Source organism: Ursus arctos, unplaced genomic scaffold, assembly GCF_023065955.2.
Source record: "Ursus arctos isolate Adak ecotype North America unplaced genomic scaffold, UrsArc2.0 scaffold_3, whole genome shotgun sequence".
Classification (NCBI taxonomy): Eukaryota; Metazoa; Chordata; class Mammalia; order Carnivora; family Ursidae; genus Ursus; species Ursus arctos.
The window spans coordinates 58,058,331-58,076,764 of NW_026622985.1; the positions used below are offsets into that span (position 1 = coordinate 58,058,331).

The 18,434-nt window shown below is 39.4% G+C and overlaps 1 protein-coding gene across 1 annotated transcript in view; it reads left to right on the forward strand.

Moving 5' to 3' along the window:
- GARS1 (glycyl-tRNA synthetase 1) overlaps positions 1 to 17,180 on the forward strand; it is a 44,229-nt gene extending 27,049 nt beyond the window's left edge. Inside the window, exons 10-17 of the mRNA XM_057304410.1 lie at positions 300 to 464; positions 4,482 to 4,594; positions 5,415 to 5,555; positions 10,053 to 10,138; positions 11,734 to 11,843; positions 14,542 to 14,635; positions 15,319 to 15,509; positions 16,892 to 17,180. Coding sequence (XP_057160393.1) covers positions 300 to 464; positions 4,482 to 4,594; positions 5,415 to 5,555; positions 10,053 to 10,138; positions 11,734 to 11,843; positions 14,542 to 14,635; positions 15,319 to 15,509; positions 16,892 to 17,017 — 1,026 coding nt within the window. The 3' untranslated portion in view covers positions 17,018 to 17,180. The remainder of the gene's footprint in view (positions 1 to 299; positions 465 to 4,481; positions 4,595 to 5,414; positions 5,556 to 10,052; positions 10,139 to 11,733; positions 11,844 to 14,541; positions 14,636 to 15,318; positions 15,510 to 16,891) is intronic.
- The last annotated feature ends 1,254 nt before the right edge of the window (positions 17,181 to 18,434 follow it).

An 18,434-nucleotide genomic window follows, 5' to 3' on the forward strand; every position in this document is an offset into this window, starting at 1 on the left:
AATTTTGCTGACCCAGTGAGTATGACAGAAAGATTTTGAATAACTAACTCTGTTATTATCAGCTTGTTAACTTCACATTAACCCCTTTAAAAATAGCCATAATCACATCTGGGTATTTGAGATTGTTCTGAAAGCTGGATAAATTAGTTTACCTTGTGTTTCAAATATTTTCCAGTAGAATGTGAATAAATCGAGAATGGTAGATTGGTCTTTGAAAGAATGTGTGTTTTTTCCTTCCTCTCTGCTTGTTTGCATGTTTGCTTTCTTATTTATTTACTTATTTATTCATTGATTTTTAGGGTGTGATTAACAACTCGGTATTAGGCTACTTCATTGGCCGCATCTACCTCTACCTCACGAAGGTTGGAGTGTCTCCAGATAAACTCCGCTTCCGCCAGCACATGGAGAACGAGATGGCCCACTATGCCTGCGACTGTTGGGATGCCGAATCTAAAACATCCTATGTAAGGAGAATGGAAGGGTCGTTAGCGTGTGATCTTCACACTTATAACTTAGGAGCATAGATATCAAAATTGCTCTTTGTGTGCTTTATGTCAGAGTGGAACAAAGAGAAAAGAGGGCTTTTCCAAAGCAAAATGGAAAAAGCAGTTGCCTCCTGCCCTCTTATAAGAAAGGGGTTACTCTTGTGTCCCAAGAGCCCTTTGTAGACTTAGATGGCTTTTACAGAGACAGAGAGTAAGAGAGACAGAAAGGGAAGGTCAGTGATGGGGCAGTGCTGGTGTGTACATTCCTGGGGTGGGGGGTGTTTTGGGTAATATCCCTGGATACAGCTAAGGTGGGGTGGCCTCCTTCTTGACAAGGACCCTAGCAAACGTTGAAAATGGTGGTAGGCTGAGTAAAGAAAGACATAGTGCTCTTTGTTTAGAGAGCTATTTGTTAGGTTTTGGTGATAGACTAGTGGTTATGATCTCTTGTTTAGGAACTACCTTTTCTCAAATTCTCATGTGTTTAATAATAATTCAGAGAAGACCTCCAGGCTACCGCTTAACTGTACTTTACCACCCCCACCTCCCAAACATGAACGTTCCTACTGGAGTTTAGGATTGACAGATATTTGGATATAGGGTATGTGACTCTAGATCTCAGGGTTGTGAGTTTGAGCTCCATAGTGGGTGTAGAGATTACTAAAAATATATAAACAAACATTTAAAAAAAAGTTCAAAAGAAAAAAAGACATTTGTATGTAGAAGATGCTTTCTGCCCTGGTGGCGGTGGGAACAAGGTGGCATCCAGAACAAGGGGCCTGAGAGCCTCCTGGCATTTCCCTTTGGAGCTAGAGAGGCTCCTCAGTGACTTTTGACAGTCATTCGTTCCCAGGTGCCCTTGGTTTCACTCTTTACTTTTCAAAATGACTTTCTTTTAAATCATTTTTAAGAATTAGAAATAAAAATGAGTCATTTTAAGTAATGAGTCCTTTTTGTAAAATAAAAGGCAAAAGTAATTCTGAAGAATATTATGTAGAAAGTGAGACTTCCAGTTGTATACATCTCCCCAAAGTGATTCACGTCTCTCCTACATCAGGGGTCTGCAGATGTTTTCTATAGTAAATGTAGTAAAAATACTTTGGGCTTTGCAGAATTTTGTTGCTTCTTTGTTGTTGTTTCTTTCCTTTTCTTTCCTTTTCTTTTCTTTCTCTTTCTTTTTTCTTTTCTCTTTTCTCTTTTCTTTTCTTTCCTTTTTTCTTTCTTCTTTCTCCCTTTAAAAATGTAAAAACCATTCTTAGCCCTAGGGGTTTTTTAGAACTGTTCTAAATGGCTTTACATGCATTACAAACATACACGCATGTATACATGCATAATGGTATGCAAATATCTGTAGTGGCTGTTATTGATGTTGTTTTAAATATATTCTTTTTCTTTTGTGGATTTAGGAAAGAATTTCTATAATCTGTTGGGTTTTTCTTGTTACTTTATTTTCCTCACAGATTTGCTTGACATACGTACACCAAGATGATAGTAGTAGTTATTTTTGGAATATAGATGAATATTAATTTCTTTACATGTTTTAAATTTTCTAGAATTTCCTCGTATTTGCAAATCAAACCAATAAAGTATTTTCTGTGTTGTGTGAGAAAAGATTATTTCTCTTCTCTTTGTTGCATACCAGTTCCCTTTCTTAGTTTGCTCTGACTGTAATTTTGTTAAAGCAGACACAGATTCTTGCTATCTCACTTGAGATTCTGAATGTGGCCTGGATTACATTTTATTTCCTTCATTTGTTTGTTCATTCAGCATGTATAATTGGGAAGGGCTGTGCTTACCATTCTAAATGCTTCATATGTAGTATCTTATGTAATCCTCATCACAGGTCCTATTTCTGAGACAACTGAAGTGCTGAGAAGTTAAAGCAATTTGCTTGAGTCTCACAGTGAGTGGTAGAGCTGGGGTCTGAACCAGCTCCAGGCCCGTGCTCTTAACCATTGTGCTACACTGCTTTAATAGACCCTATGACATTCCTGCTCATGCTTTTCTGAGTGTCACTGTGAGCCGTGGCTAAATCGTCAAGTTTTGAGAATCAGAAAATGTGGGCTTCAATCCTGGAGGTGTGATGACCATCATGGTGACTTGTAGTTAATAATGCTGTGTTGTGCTAAGAAAGTAGGTCCTTTAAATTCTGGAACCACGGATGGTGCCGGCTGTTAACTAGACTTACTGCTCATTTATGGTGCTCACTTTGCATTATCTACAAATACCGAATCGTTATATTGCATACCTGAAACTAACATAATGTTTCATGTCAGTTGTACGTACATTTTTTTTTTTTAATTAAAGAAGAAAATTGGAAAAAGGAAAGTGTGGGCCCAGCATTGAGATTAGGCTACAGCATTTTATGTAAGGTCATTGGAAAATTACAACCAGAAGCTCGAAAGTAACAGGATCTTTCAAGGAGAGGGGAGAACTCCTTTAAAGCCTTTTTATTGTTTTATTTTTATTTTTAATTTTTTAAATTTTATTTATTTATTTGACAGAGAGAGAGAGACAGCCAGCAAGAGAGGGAACACAGGCAGGGGGAGTGGAAGCGGAAGAAGCAGGCTCCCAGTGGAGGAGCCTGATGTGGGGCTCGATCCCATAACGCCGGGATCATTCCCTGAGCTGAAGGCAGACGCTTAGTGACTGAGCCACCCAGGCGCCCCAGACTTTTTATTGTTTTAAGTCCTCACAGTAGTGATTTTGTTAAACTAGTTGCTTTATAAAATGTCATAATTGTTAACATTTTACCAAACTGTAGACAACTGGTGCCATTTTCTGAGCATGTTTTATAAAGCAAAGGAAATGCCAAAACCCTATTAAAGTTGTTCCATTGTAGCCCAAGAGAACAAAGGAGAATTGTTTCTCACTCACTTTAATCAGGGAAATAAAACAGGTAAAGAGTTTCCCTCCCCCATGTGAAACATTCCATCAGTAGAGCAGTCTGATAAATAGAAATTAGACAATCCATGCATTCAAGAAAAGACTTGAACACTTCCTTTTTGAGTGCTTCATATTTTATTTTTTTAATGAAAAAAAAGTTACTGAGGCAGCTAATGCTGCACCCTTCTCTTCTTCCTCAAAGGTAACCACTATCCCAGAGTTGTTGCTTGCCGTTCTCGGACATGTTTTTGTAATTTTACCTTTTAGTATATACATATGTTGACATCTGTGGTAAATCTCAGATGATCAGGTTACATGATTTTAGGTTTCGTTCTTTTAATTTCTGTTTTGTTGTTATGTGTTGGGGTTTCTGAGCTTGTGAGGTTTATATTTGCCCTCTTTATAGTCTATGCACCCCATGTGGTAACACGTGCTTGGAAAGCTTAGCAGTTGTGACAGTTGGAATTTTTCATACTGTTTGGATTAAAGGCAAAATATGAATATTCATGTGGACTAACTAGATATCTACTAAAATAAACCTTTAACATATATGTGGTGGTGTTGCTGTTAAGTTTAATTCTGTGACTTCAACGTTACCTGCTCTTTATTGAGATTTCTTTTGTTGTGTAAGAAACTGAGTTGAACACAAATGCCCACGTTCATGGCCAGCTGAGTTGTGTGTTTAGCACAGCCGTGTGATGCCAGGTTGTGAGAGCAATAGACACTTCATCCAGAGAGACTAGTGGTTTCTGCCAGATTCATTTTGAATCATGGTCTCAAATTTGAAGCACATCTACTGGTTTTGTCTAGGTTCACATTTTATTTCCATTATTAAATCCTAGAATATATTAGCTTACCCCACATTCACAATATGGCAAAATAAATCTGCCCAGGAAATAAGAAGACAACTTTGTGTACATGCGTGAATTATATTTTATAGGGTTGTTAGCTGCCTGATGTATAGAACTATTCCCATTTCAAACATTTGTAAAAGTTGAGTGGAGATGCTAAAGTAAATTATCTTTGGGTATGTGAAAGTTACTTATAACCTGCGTGCATCTGTGAATGAACCCAGTGCAGTAAGTGTTTTTATCTATTATGTCTCCTTAGGGCTGGATTGAGATTGTCGGATGTGCTGATCGTTCCTGTTATGACCTTTCTTGTCATGCTCGAGCCACCAAAGTCCCACTTGTAGCTGAGAAACCTCTGAAAGAGCCCATATCCTTTCTGGTCACTGCAGCAACTCAGGTCTAAAGTGTAAACATCTTGAAAATGGATAAATCCGAGTCTACACATTCTATGGATAAACTGAGATGTTTTGGATATTGTGGTAACACTTATTTAAACCTATTACTCTACCCATCTCATTGCTCCTTTCCTAGTCTCTTTGTAATTTGACATACCCACCCAATGTTTGGTCTTTAAAAGAAGCATATTCATTCAGAAGAGTGCTCTGAATGTCTTTCCGAGTGTTGGCCAGTTATTCTCAGCTATTTCCACTGTGCATTTCTCCACGCCTGCACCTACCTATGTGCTCTGTAAATAAAGGGTACCTGGTGAATACTTCTGTTAAAAGATGAGTGCCATTTTATGGCAAATAAAATAATAATTTAGCTCATTTGATCTGTAAATCAAAGAAATTTCCATTCTTATGAAGTTGTGAACTCATCTTAGGGCTAGGCCAGTGACAGAAAGTAGATCCTGTTGTCTTTGGGACATTTCAGAAATCAGTAAATGGTAAGCAGAGGTAATTACTCTGTGTATCAGGTTATGTTGCTGAATAGATAATATCCCTTTTATCTCACTGTAACTTTGTAGAAGTCTCTGTTGACAGTGTTTACTTATTTTCAGTGAGGTTTGTCTGAATGATTCTGTGGGTAGTTATTTCATCTTACACTTGAAGTCGGTGTAAACAGGATCTAGGGTGCCAGTAGAGAACTAGTTGTTGTTTTAATTTGATGATGTTTTGTCCTCGAGATTGTTTTCCGAAATACTATGGCAGTTCTCTGTGTTTTTTGGTTCCTTGACTACTTCATACAAAACAGTCAACGTTGTTCAGTTTGAACCCAATAAAGGAGCGATTGGGAAGGCGTATAAGAAGGATGCAAAGCTGGTGCTGGAGTACCTGGCTGTTTGTGATGAGTGTTACATTACAGAAATGGAGAAACTACTGAATGAAAAAGGGTAAGATATAAGATGTGTACTTTTATGTGGGCTCCACTTAGATAATATCCTCTCTGCAGGTTCTGAAAGGGTAAGATCAGTTTCTTTAGAAATTTTTTGCAAGTAAGTATTATCTCTATATTTAAAGAACTGTGTTTGCTGAGATTTTGGCATTATAGCCTGGAAATAGATTTGAAATTATCTTCCCTCTCTCCCCCCCGCCCCAGTTACTTTCTTAGAGGAGGAGGTTTGTCTAAGGAAGTGACTGAGGAATAATTAGAAATGACATTCTCTCAGTTATTCTTTTTTTGAACTTTGGTCTCTGTAATTGTTTGAAGCATAAAGATAAAAACAATAGAGACAGATCTGTAAAGGAATATGACAAAATCCAGTACTAAACAATGTAAAATTAACTGTATCTGACAAACAAAAAATTTCTAAACAGAGGCGCCTGGGTAGCTCAGTCAGTTAAGTGTCTGACTCTTAATCTCAGCTCAGGTCATGATCTCAGGGTTGTGAGTTCAAGCCCCACATTGTGTTCCACTCTGGGCGTGGAGCCTACTTAAAAAAAAGTTCTAAACATACGAAAAAGCATGAAAACTTGACCTGTACTGAGGAGGTCAGTCAAAAGAAACACCTAGAAGTGACAAACATGATGGAGTAAACACATGAGGATGTTTCAACTGTAATAAACATACTTCATATGGTCAAGGCTGTAAAGGAAAACATGAACGTATAAGGTGAGAAATGGAAATATATATTTAAAAGAGAACCAGCGGACATCTAGAGGCAGTTAACCAACTGGGGTTAACAGTAGATTAAACATTGTAGAAGGAAGATCATTGAATTTAAAGAGAGCAATAGAAACTATCCAAAGAGAAGCATAGAAAAAGGAGACTGGGGGAAAATGTCCTTTAGATCAATATGAGGCAATCTAACATATGTGTAGTTGGGAGTCACAGAGAGGGTATACAGGGAAAATATCTGAAATACATAGGATAGGTCAGAATTTTCCAAATTTGATGCAAACTGTAAACCCAGATCAAGAAGTTCAACCTTGGACAGAATGAACACAAAGAAAACCACATGAAGGTACATTAGAATCAAATTGCTGAAAGCCAATGAAGAGGAAAGTCTTTAAAGTAGCCAGGAGAACAAAGACTCATTACATTAAAATGAGCAAAGGTAGGGACGCCTGGGAGGCTCAGTCGGTTAAGCATCTGCCGGCTCAGGTCATGATCCCAGGGTCCTGGGATGGAGCCCCACAGGCTCCCTGCTTAGCGGGGAGTCTGCTTCTCCCTCTGCCTCTCCCCCCAACTTGTGCTCTGTCTCTCACTCACTCACACTTACTCTCTCGTTCAAATAGTTAAATAAAATCTTTAAGAAAAAAAAGGGAGCAAAGTTAAGAATGATTAGAGTTCTCGTCAAAGGCTGTGCAAGCCACAGTACAATAGAATGAAATCTTTTAAGGTGCTTAACAGCCAGAAGCCCTGTGCCTAGCAAAATACTTTCATACAAACAAAAGCTAAGAGAATACATTGCCAGTAGACCTATACTAGGTGAAATGTTAGAATAAGTTCTTCAGGTAGAAGTGTGGAAATTTAACTACCCAAAAAAATTAAGAGCTCTAGAAATAAGTATGTAGGTGAATATATTAACATTTTCTGTAATTTCTTTGAAATGACATCTCTTAATTTCTTTAAAAGATAATGAACTGTTTAAAGCAAAAACGGGTGCCTGGGTGGCTCAGTCGATTAAGCAACTGCCTTTGGCTCAGGTCATCATCTCAGGGTTCTGGGATTGAGCTCCGGGTCAGGCTCCCTGCTCAGTGGGGAGCCTGCTTCTCCTTCTTCTTTGTCCGTACCCTCACTTGTGCTCTCTTTCTCTCAAGTGAATAAAATCTTTAAAAAATCTTAAAAAAATAAAGCAAAAACAGTAACAACGTATTGTGAAATTTATAACATAGAAGTAAAATGCCAGCAGCTCAAAGGATGAGAACAAAGAATTGGAAAAATACTGTTTTAAGGTGCATACATTATATGTGAAGTGGCATAATACTCTCTGAGGGGAGACTACAAGTTTGAAAAAGTACATACAGTAAACTCTAGAGCAATGAAATAGCTATCGATTGTCAGACTAGTTAGAAGAATCAAGACCCAGTTAAATGCTATTTATAGGAAACTTGCTGTAATTGTAATACACCAATAGGTTTAAACATAAAAGAATCAAAAAATATTTCCCATACAAATATTAATCATTAAGCTAGGACTGGCTGTATTAATATCAGTCAACTTCAAAACAAGGGAAATTGCCAGGGACAGAGTTACATTTCATAATGTTAAAGGGATCAGTTCATCAAGAAGGCATATGACTTCTAACTGTGTACAACTAAAAACAGCCTCAAAATATATAAAGCAAACGTGACAGAACTGGAAGGAAAATAGACAAATCCACAATTATAGTCAGATTTCTACACCCTGCTCTCAGTAATTGGTAGAATAAGCAGACAAAACAAAAATCAAACAGGAGTTTGAAGTTACAAACATTATTAATCAACTTAATTGCCATTTATTGAATACCTAATAACGAGGAGTACAGTTTTTTAAGTAAACTGGTAAAATCTTTTATATTTTTTTTGTACAGTCCTCCGACTGAATTTTGTGTTTTTTTTCTGAGTGTTGTTTAAAAAAGCAAAGAAGGGGCCCCTGGGTGGCTCAGTCAGTTAAGTGTTTGCCTTCGGCTCAGGTCATGATCCCAGGGTTCTGGATCTGAGCCCCAGGGCAAGCTCCCTGCTCATCAGGGGGTCTTGTTCTCAGTCTCCTCTTCCACTTCCCCTGCTCGTGCTCTCTCTCCCCTCTCGCTCTCAAATAAACTCTTAAAAAAATAATAATAAAGAATACGAGAGACTGCATATGGCCTGCAAACTGTGAAAGAGTTCATATTTGGCCCTAGACAATAGGCAAAGTGAAAGAAAACTGACACAAAAGATTATATGTAAAACTAGGGAAGATGAATCGAGTTTATAGTGGTAGAAAGCACATCACTGATTGACTGGGAGTGAAGGGGATTGAAATGGAGCCTTGGGGGATGGGGCTGCGTGAGAACATTGTCAAAAGAAATTTTGTAAGATGAATGCTTATAACAAGTTGAAGATATGATCGTCCATTTCAGTAGGAAGATTTTAAAACATTCTGGTCTTAGAGAACGAACATCTATTTATGCTAAAACAACATCAAATGCCATTAAAATGGACGAGTTAGAGCACTGGTTAGATATTATCTGTCATAAACATGACATTTTCCTTCATTAATTATTCTCAAATAATGGCTCTTTGCTAATTTCAGATTTTTTATAACTTTTTTTACACTTAGACTGTACTCACAGAATATATATGATAATGTTTATGTAATGGAATTTTAATGTACTTACAAACTTCAGACAGAATAGTAAAAATGGAGGAAATTAGTGAAAACCACTTATGCATGAGATTATTAGTGCTAGAAACTAGCAAAATGCAGTGCAGATGTGCCAACTGCACAGCGTAAAGACAGCCACATGAGGGCTCTCTTTTCCTGGCCCTGAGCTGCTTGTGAGCCAAGACAAATCCAAACCAATCATAATGTGAGGAAATACCTCATAAACTGAAACATAGTTATTACATGAAGCACTTGAAAAAGGTGAATTCTTATAACCAGAAGTAGAATGGGCATATCTCAGGATACAAACATGAGGCAGTCACTGATTTTTAGAGAGATAATGTAATGTTTATTTATTTATTTGAAATTTTTTTTTTTATAAGATTTAATTTGACAGAGACAGAGAGGGAACACAAGCAGGGGGAGCTCGAGAGGGACAAGCAGGCTCCCCGCTGAGCAGGGAGCCCAATGCGGGACTTGATCCCAGGGCCCTGTGATCATGACCTGAGCTGAAGGCAGACGCTTAACGACTGAGCCACCAAGGCGCCCCTAAGGGATAATGTTCTATATTGACATATCTAACAGAATCATTAAATTTCTTTAAGCTGATCTTCAATATAAGAGTCAAAGTTTATTTTAGAATTAGTGTGGGGGTTTTAAAATTACCTTCTATAAGATGACAAGCTGGTCATTTTTACATTTGTTGGGACAATAATGAGAACAGTGGTCTTTTTGCCAGCAGGCCTGTTTCTGACAAATTTATTGTAATTATTCTAAAACTAAATTTTTTTAAAAAATGGTTTTGGCTTTATTTTGATCTCAAAACCAAAGGAATTAATCACTGAGTCACTTGTGGAGTTTTATAAGACTAGTCATGTTTTTGGGTGCTTCCCAGACTACTGTTTGGTGCCATTGTTAAAGTAATACTTAATTTGGTGTTCCTTATGAAATAATTTAAGTTTGACTTCAGCTATTTTATCTGGAGAGTTGCCCAACCTGTATTACACTTAAAGTGAAAAGAGTTTAGCAGTTGGTAAAACTCCTTTATATTAAGGCATAAGGGTGCATGTTTTCACTAATACATGATGCGTTTTCTTTGTAGGGAATTCACTATTGAAACTGAGGGGAAAACATTTCAGTTAACAAAAGACATGGTCAGCGTGAAGAGATTCCAGAAAACACTACATGGTAAGTTTGTAAAAATAATTAAGAAACAAAAAATCATTACGCCTTAAAGTTTTTTTTAGGTTTTATGACATACCCATTTTACAGAAAATTTGGAGAAGAAAAATAAATCTTTAATGCCACAACCCTAAATTTGATGAATATGCTTAATGCATTATCTTTTGCCTTTTTAAAAAACTTAATCGTATTAATACTGAAAAATTGTTTATAATGGCCACCTTTATATTTCCTATGACCTGAGGTACGTATGAAGAATACCTCTTTGATTAAAACCATCTTTTTGTTTTCTCCCATTTTAAGGAAATGTCCTTTTGTTTTTTCAAGGAGAGAACTCACCCCTTCTCACTTTCGTGGCAAATTAACCCTTTAAAAAGTCATTTAGATTAGTGATCTTTCGTGCTTTTTTAAAAGATAAGGAGGTGATTATTTTTTGTAGAATTAATTATATGAATTGGGATATGAGTGTTTTGGAGAATATACAAAGGATGCTTATGGTTAACTGTGGCTGAGTGGAAGCTTCTGGAAACAGAGTAGTAGGTGGGTATTTGAGAAGCTACTGCTATTGGAGAGAGTATGCCTACTTTTCCATTTGTTTTTGGCCTGCCCTATAGCCAGGCTTCAGTGAGCTGTAAAAACCGTCTGACCAGTGACCAGAGTAAGCAGGGGATCCTTCTTGCTCTGGGGCTTTTTAGCCACCATCCTGGCAGCTGGTTCAGAACTGTACTTCACCATTGCTTGGGTGACCCAGAAGGATGGGCAGGAGATGCCTTGGTCATATTTTTAAAAAGTTACTCTTTATCACAGACAAAAGAAACAGCCTCTCTTTTCCTCCACATATGTGAATTTTTGGTTCTACTCATCTAATTTCCCTTGAAACTATCCAAGGTTAAGGTCAGTTACCTTAGACCCAGTGCTTAGAATCCTTCCTTTCCGAATAATAAGTAATAATGAATCCATTTCCTGTGTGTATCACAGGTGTAGCCTCCCCCATGTGAGGCCTCTGGTAAGTGTCTTTGATTGAGTGCAGATCCCCAAGCAAACTCTTCTCTCAGGGCCTCTTGACCCCAGAACCTTACGATGGCAGTAACTCGACTTTCTTAAAGAGTTCTCATCAAGATAGCAAGATAAAAAGTAAAACACAAAGCACGTGATACTTGTGTGTAGGAATTGTTTTTGTTAATTTTGCCAGCTATGGTGGTAGGTTTTTGGTTCTAGCAAAGTCTTATAAAAGCTCGAGAGTTTTAATGCTTTCTGTAGGGCAAGACAAATGATGGAGTAGCTGCTGTTGCTCATAGCTTCCCAGCTGTGGCATACTATGGGAGGAACACTCTGGTACCTTGTTTCAGTTTTATGCTATAGAAGCAAAGAAAAATTCGGTGAAAAATTTTTTCACTCCAGCTTTCTCTTTAAAGGCATCGTGTTTCCTATCAGCAAATAGTTTTAAGGGATGTTCTGACTTCCTTGGCCTGATGATGGGATCAATCAAGTCCACCTAGAATAGAGGTCTTTTTAGTGCTAGTACGAATTGTTGAGAGAGGACCTGCAATGCATTATGTAGGGTTTGAGAGAATGTTATTGTATTTCTATCTCTTTTGCAGTGGAAGAAGTTGTTCCGAATGTAATTGAACCCTCCTTTGGCCTGGGCAGGATCATGTATACGGTATTTGAACATACATTCCATGTACGTGAGGGAGATGAGCAGAGAACGGTAAGTTGTCTTGGATAGTAGGCTATTCTCTCGTAGTGTCAGGGAATGAAATTTACTGAAGTACGTTATTAATAAGACTCTGGAATGGTTGGTTAGTTATCAGATGTACTAGCAGCATTAACACTCATCTTTGCATAGGTGTTCACAAAGCAAAACACTTTCTTATGTTAGCTCACTTGAGCTTTGGGAAACGTAGGTTATTCTAGATGGGGTCCTTTCAGTTGCCTGGTGCTTTTATTCTGAGACAGAACATATTACTGTGGGGGAACTATCTGTATTGCACTAATGGAAGATACTGGCACTTTCTGGATATACGCATGTTTTCAGAAAATTGGGAAGAAGGAGATGGCTCAGAGAATTTGGACAAACCAAATAACTGTATCTATGCACTGGGGAAGGGTTAAAGGGAACTTCCTTAAACTGCATAAAATTCGGGGACTTTTGGGGTAAAGGTTCTGGTCCAGAGATACTGATTCACAGACCGAGGGATCTGTATGTTCCTCCCTCCCTCTCTCTCTCTCTCTCTTTCTTTCTTTCTTTCTTTCTTTCTTTCTTTCTTTCTTTCTTTCTTTCTTTCTTTCTAGATTTTATTTATTTATTGGACAGAGAGAGACACAGCGAGAGAGGGAACATCAGCAGGGGGAGTGGGAGAGGGAGAAGCAGGCTTCCCACCGAGCAGGGAGCCTGATGTGGGGCTCGATCCCAGGACCCTGGGATCATGACCTGAGCCGAAGGCAGACACTTAACGACCGAGCCACCCAGACAGCCCAGGGATTTATATTTTCTTGTAAGCCCAAGTGATTCCAGTGTGAGAGATCGACAGGTAGTAAATTGGGCAGTGGTATTTGGGGTATATATAGCCTTTCCTAGCATTCAAGCACTGCTAAAGGGAAATGTTTCTAAGAAGTGTTCGTTAACTCCCACACACTGTCTTTTGGCCGTGGTGCTTCTGAATCACTGTTCCATGCCTACCACTTATCTCTTCACTCTGCCTTATCCCACCTTTCTCACCTCACCACTGCCTACAGAAATGACACTCTTGTCACTTATAGGCACAGATTTCCGGGAAAATCAGTCAGAAGACTGGCTAGAGTGGAGAGGTTGTAAATGCCAAATTACGGAAATGAAACATTCTTATCTGCATGACCATTCTGCAGCAGAGTGTACATAATGTGAGACATCAATTCTGTAGTGCTTTCTAGGACATTGACCCTTGAAGAAGAGACGGATGAGTTCTTGGTGCCAGTATTTTAAAAAGTCTGATACACTCTTGGTAATAATGTAGCTAATTAACATAACTGTTTTATTCTCTGCCCTGATTGCATCTTCATTTCCTGATATTTAAGGAATAGGTTTTCATTCATTCAGCAGATAGTAGGAACCTGGTCTAGACACCAGACGTGTAAATACGGGCATGCTTATTCTTGAGGAATGGTGGCACACTGAAAGTGTTCTTTTTAGATACCAAGTTTGCTTCGAGCCTTTTCTGTTTATTTTTCTAATAAAGGTTTTTAAAAAATCTTTTAGTTCTGTCTTTGATTCTAACAATATTGATACAGATCTTCAATAAAAATTTTATAAGGGCTAAGCAAGAGCAAGTTAGTGACTGTTTTATGAATTGCATAGAGATTACCCTCATGAAGAGAAATTTGATTAGGCTCTGAGAAGCCAGAAATGTTGCTAAATTTTTATCACATAGTCCCTTAATCCATTTTCCTATAAATTTGGTATAAAAACATTGCCAGTGAGATTTAAAAAATTATTTTTCTATAAAGACAGGTCCTCGCTTCTCTCTCACCAGGTAGAGGAGAGGAGTGGAATTCTGAATGTTCTATGATTCAGGCAGCCATGGAGTGTAGGGCTAACAGCGGGGATAGTCACCACTGCTTGGCATTTACGGCTAATGAGGCTTTTGAGGGACTCAGCTGGAACCCGTGTCAGTGATTTTTGTGGGACCTATTCCTTCTGAGTTCCATATTCTTACATTCCTGTGGACCTTTTGTACAAATATTATTTAAAAACTGGCTTCAGCTCTTATTTCCAACTCAAACCCGTAGACTAGTTCGCCTTCCAGAGTATCTTTTCTTCCTTTATTTTTCAGTTACTCTAAAACCTACTTTAGGAGCCATTTAGGAGGGTTGTAATTTTCAGTATAGGAATCCAAAGCATCTCTTCTTGTTTTTCCCTATTTCTTTTGGATGTACATTTGCAAACTAATTAAATTTTTCTGTTTTACCTGGTCACTGAGACTCACAGCTATGCTGAATTTCTTAAAGGACAGAACGGGATTTTGGTTTTTGGCACTGCCACTTACTGTTGGATGAGTTGGAGAGAGGTTGTTCAGGGGTCTCCACGGAAAGAAGTAAGGCTTTTATGTGGTTCCAAGAAGTGACCATCCTCCATGGTAGCTTTCTGAGTGCTTTCACATCACTCAGCTTCTTACGGACGTGTGAAGTAGGCAGAGCATGTGGGAGAGGCCCGCTTTTCGATTCAGAGACTAAGATCCAGAGTTCACTAGGGCGGTTCGAATTTAGAGCTGAAAACCAGATCCTTCCGGGTCTGATTATCTTGCCTTCTCTTCTGTCACACTGCTTTTCAAATCATGTTTTCTGGTATTTTGAAAATGAAGTTTGGACATTAATGTTTAGATATTTATAAACTAATGTCTTTGGATTTCTTTCTTTTTTAAAACATGTAGTTCTTCAGTTTCCCTGCTGTCGTAGCTCCATTCAAATGTTCGGTCCTGCCACTGAGCCAAAACCAGGAGTTCATGCCGTTTGTCAAGGAATTATGTAAGCAAATCCAGTTGGGTCATCTCCGAGGGAACTCTGCCAAGTAGACTGAATTTTAGGAAATGTATCTTTTTTTCAATAAAAATACATACAGAATAAGGAGTAAATCCAACTGATTTTAGCCTCTGCCCTTACTTCTAAAAGAGAGTGTGCTTGTTCAGAATGTTTTCTCTTAGCATTTGAATTAGTCAGGGTAGGACCCAAGGGTCAGATTTAAAATATCCTTGCTTCTCCTCTTGACCTTGGCGCTGCTGCCTTCATCAGGGGAATCTTTGTGGAGTGTTAAAACCCTAGTGGATTTGCATCCACTGGACCCATAGCGCTGAACGGGCTCCTAGTGGTCATGTGGTGGGGCCCACTGATTTCGGAGTTTGGAAGTGGGAAGAGTTCATATTGAGTTGCTTGGGGTCGTGCAGGTGGAGGTGGGGGAGTCTGGATGAGGCCTCCTGGCCTTGGCTCTTAGTGTGATACTCGTTCCCCTGCAGCCGTGTGAGATGTACGTAGGAGCTACAGTGAGGCACTTAGTAAACTTTGGGGGTTTTTTCCTTCTTTTGCAACTGTTACTTATTGCTCTCTCGTCTCAGTCCCTTTTGTAAGTTTCCTGAGCTTGTATGACAATATGTAGATGACATTGGGACTTTGTCCATTTTTTGTTTTTAATTTACTTAATTTATGTTGGATAGCGGAGGCCCTGACCAGGAACGGCGTCTCTCACAAAGTAGACGACTCCTCTGGGTCTATTGGAAGGCGCTACGCCAGGACTGATGAGATTGGTGTGGCTTTCGGCATCACCATTGACTTCGATACAGTGAACAAGACCCCTCACACGGCAACTCTGCGGGACCGAGACTCCATGCGGCAGATCAGAGCAGAGGTGGCTGGCCCTCTCTTTGGCATTTTTAGTCTTAGAAATGTATACTGGTTCTTTCTGATTGGACCTGGATGTTGTTATGTTTATGCTCCCCCCCTTTTTTTTCTTTGAATTTTAATCATAGGCTTATATCAGACAGAGCACAGATTCCCAAATCCCCTTGGTTTAATTATGAAAATACCTGTTAACAGTTATCTAATGTTTTATAACCATTTGGCTCACTCTGGGCTCATTCTCCAGCAGTTTTCTTTTATGTAGTTGTTTGTTTATTTGGGCAAGAGAAGTATGATCCCGAGTGGTTGCTGCCATAGTTTTATTGGCAGGCTTTGGGGGACTTGGACATTTTTATCTTTATATTTCTATACAATTGTGTGCATATGTGGGGATACATATGTATGTATAAACTTTTCCTGTTAATCCATTCAACATAGCCAGTAATGTTTCAGTAATTTTACTTAATGGGAAGGGATAATGGAGATGGGAGAAGTACGGAAGGGGAAGGAAAGAACACCCACTTTAATTGACAGCTGCCTGACTAATTGATTTTGAGCAGAGGTTTTATTTAGCATGCCTGTTATGTGCTCAGCTTGCTACAGAGAGTTAATAATAGGAAAACAGAAGTAAAAGACTGCTTTTTTTCCAGAGGAGTTTATGGTCTAATTTGGAAGTCAAGAATTTCTGGTTTGTCTTTTTACAAAGCCAGCTCTGGCTCCTCTGGACCTACAGTGTCATCTGATAGTGGTTCTCAGAGTGTGGTCCCTGGACCAGCAGCATTCACATCACCTGGGATTTTGTTAAATAAGCAAGCTCTTCACCCCAGACCTACTGAATCAGGAACAGGTGTGGGGTGGGAGATTGGAGACGGATAGAGAGTGGGCGTGACGCGACCCCTGGATGAATCGGATGCATGCTCAAGTTTAAGAACCACTGCTGGGTGGTAGCCAGTGTTTGGTAATGGCTGAGGAACAGCGGGCCCCTTGGTTGGGGCTCTCTGGTTTACCAGTCTCCCCTCACTCATGTTACTTGACTAGCTCCTCTTCTTAGAGTTAAAGTTAACGCTCACGACGTAGCTTCCAGTGACAGCGATTTAAAATAATTAGGAAAGGCTTTGTGGGAGAATTGAGTGATCCAGGGGAGCTGGTAGACGTTCTGGGCTGGAAGAAAAGCATGAACCCAGGCCTGGGTGAGAGGTGAGTATAAGTAAGTAAGGAGGCTTCTGCAGGAGTGACGGGAACCATTCCGTGGGGACCAGTTTGCAGAGGGATCTTGTCATTATTTAGACACTGATTTGGCTCTCTATAAGGTCTCCTGAGTTCAGGGTGAATCTTCTTTTCAACAGTCTAATCAAGTTTGTTGATTCTTGGAATTCTCTTTCCTTTACCCAGGTCTCTGAACTGCCCAGTGTGGTCTGCGATCTGGCCAATGGCAGCATCACGTGGGCTGATGTGGAGGCCAGGTATCCTGTCTTTGAAGGGCAAGAGACTGGTAAAAAAGAGACAATCGAGGAATGACGACAATTTTGGCGACTTTCGACCACTTGCCCTAATTAAAAAAATAGCTCTTATCATGTCCACTTTACAAACAGCATTGCGATTACTCCTGGGGACTGCATTTTATCCTCAGTGGCTGCCTGATCTGACCCCCACAATTAAAGTTGAAGAAATTGTGAACAAACTTGTAATCCATTTGCTCATGTTTCTGCATTTTCAGCAGAGCTGTTTTTTCCCACCTTTGGGTAGACCTGCTCGTGACTTAACGTTAAACACAGTTAATACATTTTTTTTCAATTAACAGCTGTATTCGGGTAAAATTCGCATTCCATAAAACTCACTAGTTTTAAGTGTCCAATTCAGTGATGTTTAGTGTATTTCCAGAACTGTGCAGCCATCACTGCAATCCAGTTCTAGAACATTTCCATCACTCAGAAAGAATTACATGTGCATTTAGCATCACTGTCTATTCCAACCCCAGCCCCAAGCAGCCACTTACCTACCTTCTGTCTGTCTAGATTTGCTTCTTCTATTCTTTGTCTTTTTCTGAGGAACTGGTGCATTGTGTTAAAGAGACAGCGTTTCCTCAGCAGCTAGAACCACTTCTAGGGAAAGCTGAGGGGGGGATGGGCAGCAGGAGCTGCAGGGGAGGAAGACGCATGCTGCTGTGTTGGCTTAGGGCTGCCAGCAGCGACAACTTCTCAGGTCATAAAGACTTTGCTCTTCTGAGTCTCCGGGAGGGGGTGCATTGGCAGAAGCTGCTATTTTAAGGCATTCTTGTACGTGGCTTCGCAAGTAGCCCTGGCGATCATTGAGCTCCCGATGCTGGAGGAACCCCACCTGACTCGTTTCACTTAGCAATTCTCAACCATCATGGTGCCGTGATTCTAGCCTAGCAGTTTTGGGCTCAGCTTTTGAGGGACTTGACTTCTATTATGTTTTTGTAGAGAACACTCAGAAGGCATATATTTATTTGTTAGGAAAATATTCAAGGATGTGCAAATTTAAACAACTCTCTCTCCAGAGTTAGGACCTTGTCTAGTGTCTCAACCTCCTCTCAGACAGTATAGAGTAGGGCCAGGTGGTCTCCAGAATGTATCCTTTGTCTCGGGTATGAAGAATAGTTGAAGTAGTGGATCCCCCAGGGGTTCCCTTCATTTTTATCTCCTCTCCGATGATGCCAGCCACAGTACTGCACGTAGTAGGTATTCAACAAATAGACTTTGGATGAGTCTTGAATTTTTGAATTAACTTCTTGGGGAAGAAAGCCTTTTACTGAAGCTTATTTCTCTTCTGCCTGGTGCTTTTTAAAGCATTCATTATTAACTTAGAAGGACCTAGATTTTGAATAAACTGAGTGTTCATTTTGTAGGGATTCCTTTCACCTCAAATTTCTTATAGCTCTTGACTTGGCATATATTCTAGCATTCTTACATTG